This window comes from Podarcis liolepis (assembly GCF_965112155.1).
Source record: "Podarcis liolepis genome assembly, chromosome: 14".
Lineage (NCBI taxonomy): Eukaryota > Metazoa > Chordata > Lepidosauria > Squamata > Lacertidae > Podarcis > Podarcis liolepis.
Window position 1 is genome coordinate 26,560,483 of NC_139569.1, and position 16,123 is coordinate 26,576,605.

General features: G+C 50.4%; 1 protein-coding gene across 3 annotated transcripts in view; it reads right to left on the reverse strand.

Moving 5' to 3' along the window:
* SEMA4B (semaphorin 4B) overlaps positions 1-16,123 on the reverse strand; it is a 36,530-nt gene that overhangs the window by 8,011 nt on the left and 12,396 nt on the right. For all 3 annotated transcript variants that reach the window (XM_083475027.1, XM_083475026.1, XM_083475028.1), the window contains 6 exons: positions 3,468-3,628; positions 2,540-2,602; positions 2,263-2,361; positions 1,372-1,483; positions 1,000-1,116; positions 119-276 (listed from right to left, as the gene is read on the reverse strand). In XM_083475027.1, the coding sequence (XP_083331153.1) occupies positions 119-276; positions 1,000-1,116; positions 1,372-1,483; positions 2,263-2,361; positions 2,540-2,602; positions 3,468-3,628 (710 nt within the window). The remainder of the gene's footprint in view (positions 1-118; positions 277-999; positions 1,117-1,371; positions 1,484-2,262; positions 2,362-2,539; positions 2,603-3,467; positions 3,629-16,123) is intronic.

The window sequence follows — 16,123 nt, forward strand, 5'->3', positions numbered from 1 at the left end:
GGGCTGGCCCTGGCTCAGCAGAAAGGGAGGTTTCCACCTTCTCCAAACTTTTGCAAAGAGCAAAAAGGGAAAGGGGGGAAAAACATCCCAGTCCCCAAACAGACGAAGCCCTCCTCACCTTGCACACGCGGGCAATGCGTGACACAACAGTGTCTTCAAAGAAGTCAAACTCCTTGCCACTTTCGCTGAAGAAGAAGTAGATCTTGTCGTCGTCCTCCTGGGGGCTGCTGGGCGGGTGGCTCTCTCGCAGGTAGGCCGAGCCCACAAAGAAGGGATCTGTGGCACATAGGAACATAGGAAGCTGCCTTATACAGAGACAGACCATTGGTCCATCTTGCTCAGCATTACCTACACTGGCGGGCAGCGGCTCTCCAGGGTTTCAGGCAGGAGTCGCTCCGACCCCCTCCCTGGAGATGCCATTGGGGACTGAACCTGGGACTTTCCGCATGCAAGGCAGAAGCTCTGCTGCTGAGCTGCAGCCCTCCTGATGGCAAAGGCAGGCCTTTCTGCAGTTGCTCCCTCATCCCATGGATCTGAATCCAAGGAAGAGGCTTGGAGCCCTCCATCCCAATGGCGAGTCCAAACCAGAGCTGCAGAGTCTAGCCGATGGAAGAACACCTTGGGCTTGAAGATGGCTCTTGCAAATTCATTCCTGCCCCCAAGACCATGGGAAGAGCCAGTGAAGGTCTTGATGTCCGAGCCATTTGAGGCAATAAACATGCTCCCCATCATCTCACCGAGCAGCAGAGCTTCCCTGCTCACCCATCTCCACGAAGGAGAGGACTATGGATGCCTACTAGCCAAAAGGCTCGGCTCTGCATCCACAGTCAGAGGCAGCCATGCTTCTGAATACCAGCTGCTGGAAACCGCAGGAGGGGAGAGGGCTATTCTGCTCAGATCCTGCTTGCAGGGTTTCCCTTTGGGGCCTCTGGTTGGATGATTGACTAGATGGGCCTGATCTAGAAGACTCTTCTCATGTTCTTATGCTACCCCACACACCTTGCAGCCAGTTGAGCGAGTTCTCGGTCTTGATGGCCGGGCGACTGCCGTGACTCCGCAGGATGGTTGGCTCGTTGCCTTGGAAGTTGCTCACGGTCCCCGCATACAGTTCTCCATCTGCCAGAAAGCATCCCCATCAGGGAGACCCTCAGAGCCCTTTACCAGACACCCAGGGACAGTCTCCTCTTCTTCAATGCTTTAGAAAAACTTGGCTGGCTCCCCTCTCCCTGCTGCATTGCAGGGGACTGGACTAGTTGACCCTTTGGGTCCCCATCCCCCCGTCTATGATTCTATGACTCTTCCAGTCCTGGGGGTGGCCCAGGCCCTTCCCTCCTTGGTTCCATGGAATGAAGGGAGGCAGGATCTCCTTACCAACCATGATGGCCGTGGACCTGTATGCAGGATCAAAGGGGCAGCGCCCTTTCCCATCCTCCAGCAACAGCTTCCCGGAGGCCTCTCGCTTCAGGCTGAATTCTGGAATGTTCTAAAGGGGAGGATCGTGCAGTCAGGAAGGTGCCAGGAAGTATGTATTTGGGGGTGGTGTTGAGGCAAAACCATTTGATTTTTTTTTAAAAAGGTGTGGGGGCTCAAATAGGCCAGGAGACAAGACCTAGCCTAACCCTTCCCACTAACCCCAAATAGTAGGGGCTGGGGCTCCCTGACCATGTAGACTCTAACTCTAGGGCCTTCAAGAAGACCCTTGCACAGCCTCCAGGTGCAAATCCTGCCAGGGTCTTGGCCTGTGAGAGCACAGAGCTGTGTTTTCAACACTACAGCAGTAAACAGCACTGGCTCCTTCCCAGAAAACAGGACTCCATCCAGGGTCTGCCCACAACTGGCAGCTGGAGGCTTCTTCATGAATGAGGCTTGATCCAGTGCGAGAAGGTCCATACAGGACTGGGCGAGGCTGCCCAGGGAGGTGGTGGAAACTCCTGGCAGGACAAACATCTCCAAAAGGCATTTGCTTGATCCTGCTGAAGGGTGCATGGGAGAGTCTCTTGAGATAGCTCAGCCTCTGCCAACCTGGTGCCCTCCACGTGCTTTGGACTACCAGCCTCATCAGCCCCAGCTTGCATGTGGCACAGGGGTTGATGGGGGAACTGCCGCACTGGCTGGGCTGCTGGGAGTTGTAGTTCGAAATACCTAGAGAGCACCAGGCTGGTGAAAGCTGAGCTGGTTGGCTCAACCTGATAGTTCTGATTCTCCAAGGCGAGGGGTCCCATACTGTCAGCAGGGTGTGCCTCCCCCCACAAGCTTACTCACAATGTAGGTGCAGGTGGGGCTGAAGGCGCTGGTCCCACAGGTGTACAGGTGGGTACTGTTCAGCTGCAGCAAGATCTTGATGTAATTGTGACAGTCTCTCTGCAAGGGACAAAAGAGGAAAGCTTTGAGCTCTGCCTAACTCAGAATGCCCCCCAGCAATGGAGGGGACGCCTTGAGCGGGTCACAGCCCAATCCAAGGGGCAGAAGGAGACCCCCGGCACAGGAATAGCAGACCTACTTCTGGTAGGGAGGGGGGAGTCACATCCCTGGCACTCACCTGGGGGTCTTTGCCCTTGAAGACACACTGACGCTTCTTCTCCTCCTCAGCCCCCCACAGCAACTGCAAGACAGGAAGAGAGGCGGTGACCAGGGGGCTCAGTCCAGGCACCCCCTTTGCCTCCCTCTAGGGCAGTTTCTAGAGTGGCATTTCAGAGCCATCCTTGGCAGGCTGTGAGCCCCAGCAGTGCCCCTCTTGCCCCATTCCCAATGGACCCTTGATTTCTCCACTGGTACTTTCTGGGGCCTCTCAGTGAACCTCATCTGTGGCAGTCTCCTGCCCCAAAAGACAGCTCACCCACTGCAAGGGGGGCCAGCCCAGTGATGTCCAGTGCCAGGGCTGCAGATGCATTAAATGGAAAACCCCAGCATTCTCCTAAAGTGGCCCAAATATTATGCCAAGAGCAGGACCCTGGCATCTAGAGTAACCTCCATGGGGCAGGGCTAAGGGAAGCAGCAGCAGCAGCAGCAGCAGCAGCAGCAGCAGCAGCAGCTGCCCAGTCCTCCTTTGGCACCTGGAAGGCCATGGGATGCTGACCAGCATTTCCAAACTGTCCTCCTCAATCAAAGGCTGAAGCAGCTTGCTTTTAGAAAGACCACAGGCTCCAAGATCCTCAGGTTGCCAGTTTCTGTGCCTGAACCCAAAGAGTGAAGTTGTGTGTGGCAATGGTTTGGAACCCTCCCAGGCTAGGAACCCTCAGAGGGGGAAGGAGAGGCAGCCTCTGCTGCAAGTGTTGAGGACTGGCTCCTTGACTGCGGCCCAAACTGCTTCCAGGATGAGTAGGGACTTGCTGGTCCCATCAGACTGAGAGGTACAATGGAAACAACCAGCCAGTCCATCAGCCAGTGATGTCCTTCCTGTATATTTCCACTGCACATCTGAACTGGGGGGGGGGCTCTAAAGTGGCCAGTGGGCACCCTGCACTTACTTTTTGGTGCTGTGGCCCAGGAGAGAAGGAGGTGGTGTTGAGGGCAAGGAGCCTCTCACGGGCACCTGCGTACAAGGTGCCCCCATCTGGGCTCAGCATCATCGTGGTGTAGTTGGTGATTCCAGGCTCTTCAAAGCGGGTCAAGAGTCGGAGGGGGGAGCCTGGGGGGAAGGAGATAAGAAAAGAGAGATGGCCTATGAGTGGCAGGTTGAACCCCAGTGGCTCAAGCAGTCCTGCCCCCACACAGAGAACAAAAGCGCTGCCACATTTCAACAACTTATCAGGCATGTCTCTACTGCAACTTCATTTGTCAAAACAAAGCTCAAGGCTATCCTGGTCTGTGACCGTAATAAAGTTCATTCAACAAAGCTCAAGGTAGACATAACAGGTCAGAACACTCCAAAAAGGCATTTGAGTGTTGCAAACAACATTCAGTATTGCAGAATGCCCAAGAGCAGCATTTTGCTCAGGGAATGGGCCACACACAAAGACAGAAAAGGTGAATGAGTTTCAATAATCCACCTGAGCAGTAAGGCAGAAGACAGGAGTCCAGCCTTTTCAGGTCATCAAAAGCAGTTACTGGTACTTGCTCCCAGTCTTTTCTACCCACTACAGGTTTTGCAGTTACTTTTCTCTCATGTCCACCTCTGTGCTGATACAGTAATGGCAAGGTTGCAGGTTTGATCCCCATATGGGACAGCTGCATATTCCTTCACTGCAGAGGATTGAACTAGATGATGCTCAGGGTCCCTTCCAACTCTACCATTCTATGGTTCTTGGTGGCGCTCGTGGTGTCGTCGTCTCCACAACAGCCTTGGGCAAGGCAACATTCCCAGAGGCTGTTGCGTGGCACATGCCAAAATCTCCACAACTGGCTTCTGGTTCCCTCTTGCATGTATGACGGAGTTTTATATGGGGGGGTGGTGAGGGACAGAAGATGAATGACTCCCCAAGGCAGAGATGTCTGCTGCTCGAAATTCCCCTCCACCTCCACACCTGGGATGACTCTGCCTGTGCTCCTTTCCCCTTCGTTTCGGAGCAAAGAGGTGATACTTGACTCTGGGGGAAAGACCCTCCTGCAGGTAGCTTCCAGTCAGGGCTCTTGCTAACAGGAAATGACTCACCTCTGCCTGAGGGTACCTGAAACTGCTGGATGATTCAGCTGCAGTGCAGGATAGGACCCTATTGAGTGGGGGGGACACACACCTGTGAGTCACCCATTGCCATTCTTGGCCCAACTCCTTGTAGGGCACTGGCACCCAACTCCATTTGAACTGGCACACAGCTGAGGCCTCCAGGGCACAGCTTTCAGCCCAAGGACCTCTCATTTTGGAGCATGAGCCAGAGTTACCATGCTCTGGACGCCTAGAGCAGTGTTTCCCAACCTTTTTTGGGCAAAGGCACACTTGTTTCATGAAAAAAATCTCGAGGCACACCACCATGCCAGATGGGGAAAGGTCACTTTTTACTTATGTAAAAAAATAAATAAATAGTAACAGCATAGAAGGTAGAGAAGGTAGGACTCGAACCAGTGGATTCACGTTACAATAAAGATTTTGACTAAACATGGGAAAGAACTTTCTGCTGGTAAGGGCTGTTCAACAGGGGAATGGTCTCCCTCGGGAGGTTTTTCCCTTCTTGGAGGTTTTTAAGCAGAGGTGGGATGTCTGTCTGCCATGGATGCTATGGCTGAGATTCCTGCACTGCAGGGGTTGTACAGTACTGGATAGCCCTGGGGATCCCTTCCAACTCTACGATTCTATTAGGATCCCTTTTATAAAAGAGAGAACTTTAATGGCACGGCCATTATTTATTTCGGCTTCTCCCAACGGGGCCACGAAGGATCAGAAAAGCTGAAGAAGAGACCCTTCCTCAGAGGAGGCGGGAGACCACCGGACCCGCCGAGGAGGGGAATCCGGCCGCCTTTCCCTCCCGAGGGCGCCTTGCGGGCTCTGCGTGGCTTCAGGCGGAGCCTAGGAGCCACTTCCCAGCCTGGAGGGCAGGCTGTGCGCGGACCCCGCCACTCTCGGGGCGCGACCCAGACCCGGCTGCCTTCCACGGCCAGCAGAGGTAGGCCGCCGGCTTCTAACCCGGCAGAACTGGGGCGTCCCGGGCGCAGCGCCGCGCCTCCCGCTCCTCCCGCCCCGCCCCCTTCTCCCGGGTGCCCCCTCCCTCCTTTGTTCTCCGGAGCCCCGCCTCCCCCTCTGCCCCAGCTCACCTATTGGCTCACACAGCCGCCACTCAGGTGGGGGCCCGCTTTGGCCCCGCTCCCCGGCCGCCGAGAGAGAGTGGGAGCGTGCGGGGCTGGGCTGGGCGGCCGGGCGTCTCCTTCCCTGCGCTGCTTCGGCCGCGTCTGCAGCCGCCGCGGGACCAGACGGGAGGCCAGTCATGCCCAGACACTGCCAGCCGCTCGGAAGGAGCCGTCGCTCCGCCGGGCAGCGCCTGCCTGCGCGCCCCTCGCTCCCTGCGCCGAGGATGGCGGGGGCGCCGGGCGCAAGGCAGCGCCGGGGCTGCTGGGCAAGCGGCAGATGCTGATGCAGTTTGGGGAATTCCTGTCACAGGGAGCAAGGCAGAAGCGGATGACGGGGCACGTTCCCCGGGGGAGCGGGGCCGGAGGATTAGCCCGACTCGCCCGCCTCCCTCCCACGGCACACTAGGCAACGTCCGGCGGCACACTAGTGTGCCGCGGAACACCGGTTGGGAAACACTGGCCTAGAGGACTGGCTGGGGAGGCTGGCGGGGTCTGCGTAGCTTCAGCAGAAGGGAGGGAAGGGCAGAGCACCTGGGTGTGGCACCCATCACAGGGACTCTCCCTGGGAGCTTGCCTGCAGAGTCTGGGAAACAGCCTCGGTGCTGGATTGCGAAGCCCAACCCAGCTGACCTTGGGTGACCTTCCCTGTTGCACGACTCCAGCTCTGCAGCACAGCCTGTTCTGTGTGTTTCAAGCAAGCCTGTGCCTGATTGTTTGCCACTGGACAAGTTCCAGCCCGTTCCTGCTCCTGCTTCACTAAAAGGCTGAAAAGTTCTCCCAGCCCTGCTCTTCCTCCTGGGTGGCAACACAGGCCTGGCGTAGGTGAGGGCGGCTGGTGCTCCGGCCCTGCCAAGGGAACCCGGAGCAGCCCACACGTGGCTCAAAGAGCCACACAGTTTGTTCCCAGCCAGCCATAGGCAACAGCCATCTCCCTGCAGCTCTGTGGACCGTGGCTGAGAAAGGAGGAGCCTCCAGTGCCCTTCTGCTGCTCCTTTGATAGCTGAGGGGCTCTGGGAGTTTGGAAATTCATAGAATCATGGAACTGTAGAGTTGGAAGGGACCACAATGCAGGAATGTAAATTCCTCTTTAATAAACTAGAGCAGTGCTTTCCAAACCTTTTCAGGCTGCCGCCCCCTTGGTTCCACAAACTCATTCCCAGTGCCCCCTACCTTACCCTATAAAAAGCAGTATTAAGAAAAGCTGTTTGCATGATCCACTAAGGAAGGCAATAACACAGTGACTTTCAGAACAGCAACATTGCACACTTATTCAAATTCTAATTAAACTGCTGGTTTAATTAAGTCAACAAAATTGATGAACTTGATCCAGTGATACCAGCTTTCCAAAGTCTGATAGACAGGGGTCCCCTGTCATCCCGTTGCCTCTTGGTGTCCCCCTAGGTAATCTCAATGCCCCCCAGGGAGTGGTACTGCTCACTTTGGAAACCACTGAATTAAAGGATAACAGAGGGGTGGTCCACTTATGGGTCACCAAAACAGACAGGAAAGTAAATGCATCACCCCAAAGAAAGAAAGAGGACACAGATCTGCATAAAATGTGCATACGCTAGTTTAAATGTACAGATGCAAATTTAGAAACAATTGCTGCCATTTAAATAAAACTAAATCTCAGCATAACGGGGAAGTCTGTGGCCATGTGAGCACCCTCAGTCTGCTGCCCAGGTGGCATGCCCTACCCCAAAGCTTCTCTGTCTTTAAACTTGACTCTCTGATGCTCTTCAAATAGAGAACACAGCCACCTTCAGATTACACTGCTTATCCCCCCCCCCACTGCATTCAAGTTTGGAAGCTGCCTACTGAAACAGGCAGTGCTACAAGAACACCCCATGCATCAATCACCTGAGTGCCTGCACACCTCCATCAATCCACCTTGTGACACTCTTCCCATTCCACCTGGCTCTCCCACAACACAAGCCTCATCTAAAACCTGCCAGCCAGCCCTAGCCAAGAGAAAACGCTTGAATCTGGTTGAGAACCTGAAAGGTGACACTTTGAGCACTGGTGTTCCTATGAACTGAGCAAGGAAAACATTCCCACACAGGTGAGTGTGAGAAAGATTCAACGATAATTGGTCTCACTGGTGAGGCTGTGTGGGTGAGCATCTCATAGGTACAGTGAGGGATCAAAAGAACACCTGGGAGGACATGCAGACACTGATGCCTCTTCCCAAAGACTTCCCAGCTGAGAGCTTTGGTAGGTGCCCATCCCCCAAGGATGACTAATGGCCTTGAGCCCCACAGGTGGCATAGGTATGATACAAAAGGGGCAAAGGGACAGCAAGAGTCTGTCTTGCCTTGTCTCCACCACTAATTACTCATCATAGGCAAATGAGAGGAAAGAGAAGGAGGCCAAAGGAGTTCCCAATATCCCCTCAGGTGACGTGCTCTCTTGCAGCTGAGTCACCCCTTGAATGTGTGACAAAAGGTGAAGAGGACTGGAAGAGGGACTGTCCCTGGATAACTGGCTGTGCTAAGAAGCAGCTGGCCAGAGTAACAGGGCACTCTGCCTGTCGGGATACCACTGGGCCTTTATAGATCTCATGGGCAGAAGAAGCAGGAACACATTCGGAAAAACTCTGGAATTAAAAGTGTGGCTCGTCAATGGAGACCTGGAGGGATGGTGAGGATCTCTCTCTGAGGCAGAGGCTGGGCAGCCATTTGAGCAGGGGGCAGATCCTGCTGGCTCTGTCCAACCCCAGGAAGCTACAACATTAATCTATTAATCGAGTTATTCATCACTTTTCACAAAAGATGCCTCAGAGCAACATGCCATTCATAAAATACGAATAGTGTAAGAAACACTCAAGCCAAATACATAAATACTGTACCAAAAAGTGCCCATCCATCAATAAGTATGAAAAGGTCAGAAATCTAATTTCAAAATAATAAAAATCAAGATAATAAACTTTCCCTAAGGGAATGGAAATTGTTTGTTGTATATTTACAAGCAAACTGTAAACAGATAAAGACATTGGCAGGATTATTGTAATAACTGGCAGTTTCAAAAAATGTATATCAAAGTAAATGAATAAAAGAATAGATTAAGATAATTTAAAATATGCAGGGAATGATGAAAATAAATTTAAGGAATCGCAGAAAGAGGAGGAAGTAAGTCAAGGTTTGAAATGTTAGAACTACTGTTAAGCTATTGTTGAAATGTATACAACTGAAAATCATAAATAAAAATTGTAATAGAAATCAAATTTCAAAACAGTCCAGTGTTATGAGCCAGAACATGGAGACAAAAGCATCTAAATTTAGGGACTATAAACTGAGCATAACAGGGTCAGGTGGGCCTTCCTGGGTAGAGCATCCCACCAAGGGGGGGGGGGCGGGAGAAGACACCAACCAGGCTGCGCCCAGCTCCTCTTCCCCTTTTCCAGTCACATCACCCTCTGTCATTCAAGCAGTTCTTCCTTTTCCCCAAGAAGCAGGAAGCTGCCACCTGCCTGGACCTAAAGCAAGTATGTCCAAGTCCATTTTGGGGGCCTAATGTGGCCCGCTGGTCGGTTCAATCCGGCCCCTGTGGCAGTTTATTTCCTGGGGTAGAAGGGTAAAATCCTTAAAAAAGCTCAACAACTTCAATCCTAAAAAAAGGTCAACCGCTTTGGTGTTCACTTCATCAAATCTGGCCCTCTTTGAAAAAAAGTTTGGGCACCCCTAAGGCAAACTTTGCAGGAAGTCCTGGAGCTCCGTCAGCAGGAAGGTCAGGCTGGGCTGAGAAGGAACAGCTGGCTCAGCCTCTTCTGTGCAGCACAGAGAGGCCCTGGCCCACAACTGGGTGCCAGCATTCCCAGGGGCTCCTCCTTTCCTACCCAATGAGGCACAAAGAATGCCTAGTTTGTCAGCTGATTATCACAGGCAAGGTGTCATGTCTTCCCTGCCTCTCTCTCTCTCTCTCTCTCTCTCTCTCTCTCTCTCTCTCTCTCTGGCAGCCTTCACCAACCCATAGCCTTCCAGATGTTTAGGACTACAGCTCCTAGCAGCCTCAGCCCCCATGTCCAGAAGATGGGAGTTGTATTCCAAAGGATCCAGCTTGGCAAAGGTTATGCAACTGTGGAAGCCATGAACTGAGGTGCAAGTCACAGGCCAGGCTTCTCTACCTCCCTCTCCCCCCCCCCTCTCTCACACACACACTTTGCCTCTTGCCACTGTGCCCTGAAGCGTTGACTAAGCTTGAAGCAGGCTTACAGAAAGCACAGAGAGCTGCATCAGCAAAGGGACCCATCCAAGCAAAGCAAAGCGCTAGACAGAATCTCTCTCCAACTCAGCAGTTGCTTCTCCTATGGGATTCTCCCTAAGATTCAAAGACTGGGCCAACAAGCTGCACCTGGCAAGAGATCTGTGAGCACAAACAGAGCCGGCTGGGTTTTGCTGAGGGCAGCACAACCCTTTTTGGCAGGCTGGATGAGTGGGTGGGATTCAGCAAAGCCCCTTCTATCCCAGGAGAACAAGTTTAGCTGGGCTGAGGGGAGGAGAAGATGAACACAGTAAAAGGGCTATGAAATCACAGAGGGGCTAGCTAGAGTTCTCTGCTGCATTGCTTTCTAGAGACCATGAACTCCTTTTGGGTGACAGACAGCAGCATTCTGGGAAGGGTGGAGAGGTCCCAATTCTGACAATTTCCACCAACAATTCATAGTTAGGCTTCCCTGCCAATGCCCTCCTCCATGGCACCAAACCTGAATAAAGTGGGGCAGAGATTTCCCCACTGCTGCGTTTCTCCATGCAAAGTTTACCTTTAGAAATGCCTTGCTTCATAAAGTTAACCAGCAAGGGAATGCATTGGCTGAGTGCAGCAGCACAGTGGCAGGCCGCAGCTTAAAGTCAAAGTTGCAACTAACTTTTTCTGGCGACTCTCCATAGGAAGGGCAGATATTATTCCGCTCAGTTCTTCAAGCAGGCTAAAATTCCCTTCAAATCCAAATTTAATATAAAAGGGAAGTTCAAACTGTTGAGCTGACATCTCTTGAGACATTTCCAAGTAAGTATTCCCATAAAATCAGTTTCCAAGAATTGCTCTCATTTCATTTGAATATAAGCCACACGGTGCCCTTTACTGATCTCCCCACCACAATCAAATGTTTTGGCTTAACTACTTTTGGCTACTGAAAACACATTTGAAGTGTCTGTTTGTCTATCTACAAATGTAAAATTAAATTACAAGTTTTGTTTACTAAATGTAAGTCAAATCAACATCCTAAAGAGCTCAATCAGGACATGGTTCCCCCATCCCTAAAATAAAACCTCAATTCAGAATACAGTGGTACCTCGTTCCGGAGGTCCGTTCTTAACCTGAAACTGTTCTTAACCTGAAGCACCACTTTAGCTAATGGGGCCTCCCGCGGCTACCGGAGCACGATTTCTGTTCTCATCTTGAAGCAAAGTTCTTAACCTGAGGTACTATTTCTGGGTTAGTGGAGTCTGTAACCTGAAGCGTATGTAACCTGATGTGTATGTAACCCGAGGTACCACTGTATTCTGAAAGTCCCAAATCAGTGCTATAGAAAAGAGGGACAAATTCACAGAGGAAGAGGAGAAGTCTTATCATTAGTCAGTAGTCATCCGTCATAATGGCTATATGCAACTGTGCCTAAATACCAGTTGCTGGGGAGCAGCACTCCCCCTCCCTGCCCTCCACCAGGAGAGAAGTTGTTGCTTTCATGTCCTGCTTGTGGGATGAAGGCATCTCTTTGGCTACTGCAGGAAACAGGATGCTAGCAAAAATGGGCAGGGCAAAGTATGAGGCGGCCACTTCAGCTTGGGGTGTCAGAAAGACCCAGGCCAAAGACTTAGAGCAGGTGTGGAGTGTGTCTGTGGTCCTCAATCAGCTGCAGTCAGGGTGGCCAAGGGTCAGGGAGGATGAGAGTTGTAGTCCAACATCTGGAAGGCCCATAGATTAGCCAGTCCTGATCTAGGGCATTTAAAAATCTCAACCCTGAAAGTATGGGGAAGGAAATTTACCAATACCCCCAAAGCCCATATCTGTGTGATCCTCTCAGGATGCTTTCCTGGTAATCTCATGACCAGCTGATGGTGACAACATGGAAGCAGGTCTGTTAAGCCATCTCAACCCCTGGAATGCCCTCCCCTTGGGTAATTTGTGAGGAGACAGGAATGACCTTTAAACAACTCTTTTAAAACTTTATGTTTACTCAAGCTGTCTTGAACTCTGACTCAAAGTTCTCTGTTTTGCAGATTACTCCGTTTTAGTTTTCTCTAGTTTTGGGACATTTTTCTGAGTTGTGGTATTTGTATAGTTTTTGTGTCAACCATTTAGAAACATTTATTAAAGTAAGCAATGCAATTTTGTCCAGCAGGGATGGGGAACAACTGAAGCCCTCCAGGTGCTGGACTTCAAATCCCAGCAGCTAGCATGGCTCATGGATGATGGGAATTGTAGTACAACCATTTCTGGGAAGGGGGCACATGTTCCTCTTCCCTGAGAAAAACAGCTGACTGTTGAAATCCCGGCTTTTCTGCAAGTGTTCATAGAGCAGGATAACAGCAAGTTTGAGGGGCAGTGCAACAGAACGGCTAAGAGACCCAAGCACAGTGTAGCTAGCGGGAAGGTCAGGCATGAAGAGGTGAAGGAGAATTACCAGAAATTGCCTGCTGGAGCTGGGCCGCCCCATGACTTCCTGCCCCTTGAATGGCCACAGCAGCAGCTGGACAAATCAACGCCTCCCAAACCCACTGATAACACAGCCAGCTTGTGTTTACACAGAAAACAGCCAACATCTCAGAGGGCCACTGCAGGCATTGCGAAAAATTTTAACAAGGGACACAGAGGGAGTGTCTCAGACTACCCATTCAGGTGGTCTGTGGGGACCACCATGGGGCAGAGAAAGGCAGAGCCCATCATATTTTAATGTGTATTGTTTTATTATGTTTTTATATATGTTGGAAGCCAGCCAAAGTGGGGTGGGAAGAAGTCAGTCAGAGGGGTGGGAAGAAGAAGAAGAAGAAGAAGAAGAAGAAGAAGAAGAAGAAGAAGAGGAGGAGGAGGAGGAGGAGGAGGAGGAGGAGGAGGAGGAGGAGGAGGAAGAACCTGTTCAGGGAGGACCAGGAAACTCCCTCTAACCTACCTTCCAATGGGGGACACAAAGTGTGATGTTCTGTGGAGAGGGGAGATGTGTACTCCCCCCTCCAAATGCTTATGCAGTTCTGAAATTCAAGTATCATGCGGAAGTTGTATTTTTTTACTGCTGTAAAAAGTGAGGGCATCTAGTGAGCAGTCTGGGCTCTTCTAGAACCCTAGAGCCTGTTCAGGCCACCCATCTCTCTTCCCCTCCTCAAACACAGTCACTGCAGTCTCCACACTACTCTAGTCCTCAAGAGGTTCCCCAATGTTTCAAAGTTGAAGGGATCCCTTCCATAATAGAGTCATGAACTGTCAAGTGTTTTTATGAGGGTGGTGGTGCCAGGATTATAGCAAAATAAAATAAAATAAAATAAAATAAAAATAAAAATATCCTAGTGCCTTCCAGGTGTTTTTATTTTACAGCTGTGCTGGCTGGGCTTGATGTGAGCTGTAGTCCAAAACCTCTGGACAGCTCCAAGCTAGGGAAGACTGAAAACAGAGCAGTCTTAGCAGGGACCTTATTGAAGGAAAGCGACGTGAAACATTTGTGTCTTAAAGTGGTTCGTATTCACTGTGAACCTGACCAACTTGGATGCAGCTCCTATGAAGGTGTCTAGTCTCTTTATGGGAACAGTTTCAACTGAAGCAGCCTGAGGATATGGATAAAGAATCTGGCAAAGGTGTGGCTGACCACACCCTTGATCCTTGCCCGTCTTGGTTATTGACCGCTAGTCAGGGGATGAGTGGCATTGGCTAGATCATGGGTAGGCAAACTAAGGCCCGGGGCCATCTAAATCCCGCCCACGGACTGTCCGGGAATCAGCGTGTTTTTACATGAGTAGAATGTGTCCTTTTATTTAAAATGCATCTCTGGGTTATTTGTGGGGCATAGGAATTCGTTCATTTCCCCCCAAAAATATAGTCTGCCCCCCCCCACAAGGTCTGACCAGCCCACAGCTGAAAAAGTTTGCTGATCCTTGGGCTAGATGGTCTGAGAGATGAGCAACACCGCTTTCAGAGAGTGGGTAGTCCTAGATGCCTTGAAAGAGGTGGCTGACCCAAGAAATATGGTCATTTACTGTCCAGATACTCCCTTGGGGCAGGGACTTGGAGAAACTCAGCTGCAGGCATCTTGGGAGGGCACTGAGGATCTAGATCCATTTCAAGCTGCGTGTAAGCTCAGTTTTGGTACTGAAAACACCCTGGTTGCCCTGATAAATGACCTCTGTGGCTCTCTTCACCCTCCTAAAACTCTTGATATCTTTTGATATCACTGACCAGTGTATTGCTGGACCAAACCTGTAATTGGGAATAGGGGACTCACAAGACGTGGAGGTTCTGCTCCTATTTGCGGAGGCAGTTTCAGAAGATAACATGGTAGTTTTCCACTTAAATCAGTTGCATTTGTGCTTTGAGGGTCCCACAATATTCCCCCCCCCCAGCTTTTTATTATCTTTACAAAGCTGCTTGATACCATCAACAGGGGATTTGCAGTGAGGTGCTATTGATTTCCTGATGACACTCAACTCCACTTCTCCTTGTCACCTGAAATCACTCTTGTGCAAGACCTCAGTATTATTTTTAAAAAACTCAAATGGAAATGGATATTGCTCCCCGACAAAGCACAGCCCTCCATTTGGCCTGTTGTGAAATGTGATAATTAACAGCTGCTGACATTTGCTTGTGTGCTTCTGGTGATTATTATTTTTTTTAAAACCCTGCATGTGCTCAGGTACAGAAAAACCTGTGTGCATGTCCAGAATAGCACAAATATATTCCATCAATCTCTGCCCACCAGAATATGCAGCAACAAATACCCAAACAGTGTATGGAAGAGAATGTACCAAGAAACTGGATCTGAATGGCTCATTTGCAACATGACACCCTCATCTGGAAGCGCCCCAAGATTCCTCCAAATACTACAAGACGACAAACATTCAGGAACAACACTGTTCAACTTCCAGAAATCTGCTGCCTAGATTTGTCACAGCAATGAGAAGCTAGCCACATCCTGACTTCAAGGAGGCCCCAGGGAAGGATGTTCTAAGCTCTTGAAGTCACCCTCTTCACACATGATCTCTGCCTCCTGACATATAACAAGAGCGAACCATGCCCAACCCTCCCCACTCCAACACAGAGCGACAGCAAAGTCCTCCAATCGAGAGAGCAGCTCACGCAGGCCACCTCTGTAAACACTGGGAGCTCCTGCAACTGCCCTAGAAGGCGATTGTGTGCCTCTCAAGGCAAGAGAGAAGAGTTTTCCTCCATCCTGTCTCAGTTGCCCCACTTTTCCAGCCCTGTGGCCTCCCAGAAGCAGGAAGAAACTAGCTAACAAATCTGACCACGTGCCTGGGAAGTTACTAACACTTTCGTCTCTGGGTGATGAATGGGATCTGTGATACCAAAGATTACTATTTCTCTAAGAGCTGACTTCCTGGTTCCAATACAGCCTGTGTACTGGGAAGTGGGACAGCTGAGCTCCGTTGTACTGATGTTCGTGCATCCCTTGACTTTTAAAAAATCTCTTATTCCAAACATAGTTTTGTTTGCGTTCATGACATCTCTTGTGTGAAGCTGAATACTGCAGCATAATACTGACAGTGAGACTGGGCCAGCATATAACAGATATGCTCAGAGACCTGCATTGTTTGTCGATTGGCTACCGGGCCCAGGTTCAAGGTGTTACTATTACTATACAAATAAAGCGCTTAATAACTTGGAACCAGTCTACCTGCGAGGTTGCCTTACCCCATATGTGACCTCTTGACCACTTTGATCTGACGAAATGGCACCGTTACAGGCGGCACATAATATCTGTTCCACATTTATAGTAACTTGATCTTTTAGGGTGGCAGCTCCTACAACTTTGGAACTCCTCGCCTATTGACATTAGGCAGGTGCCTTCCCTGTATTCTTTTCAGCGCCTGCTAAAAACATTTTTGTTCAGACAAGCATACCCAGACATGTTAGAATGCTGATGTGTTTGTTAGTTCATTGCTGCTTTCTAATTTTTTGAATGTTTTATTGCTTTGTTAATGATCTTGCTGTTTCATTCTTTCTGTAAACCGCTTTGAGGTTTTCTACAATCAAGCACTATATAAATTTAATGAACGAAATAAATAACCCTGAATATAAAACGTCTCTGCATTAGCGCTGCCAGATTTCCCAGTTCTGAGGATTCTCTGCTACTCTTGTGTTGTCCTCCAAATGCCATTGGAATAGGACTCCAAGCAACAGTGTGTGTGTGCGCACACTCGCAGAGAAAATGCAGAGGTGTGTGTTGCAAACTACAATCACGTAG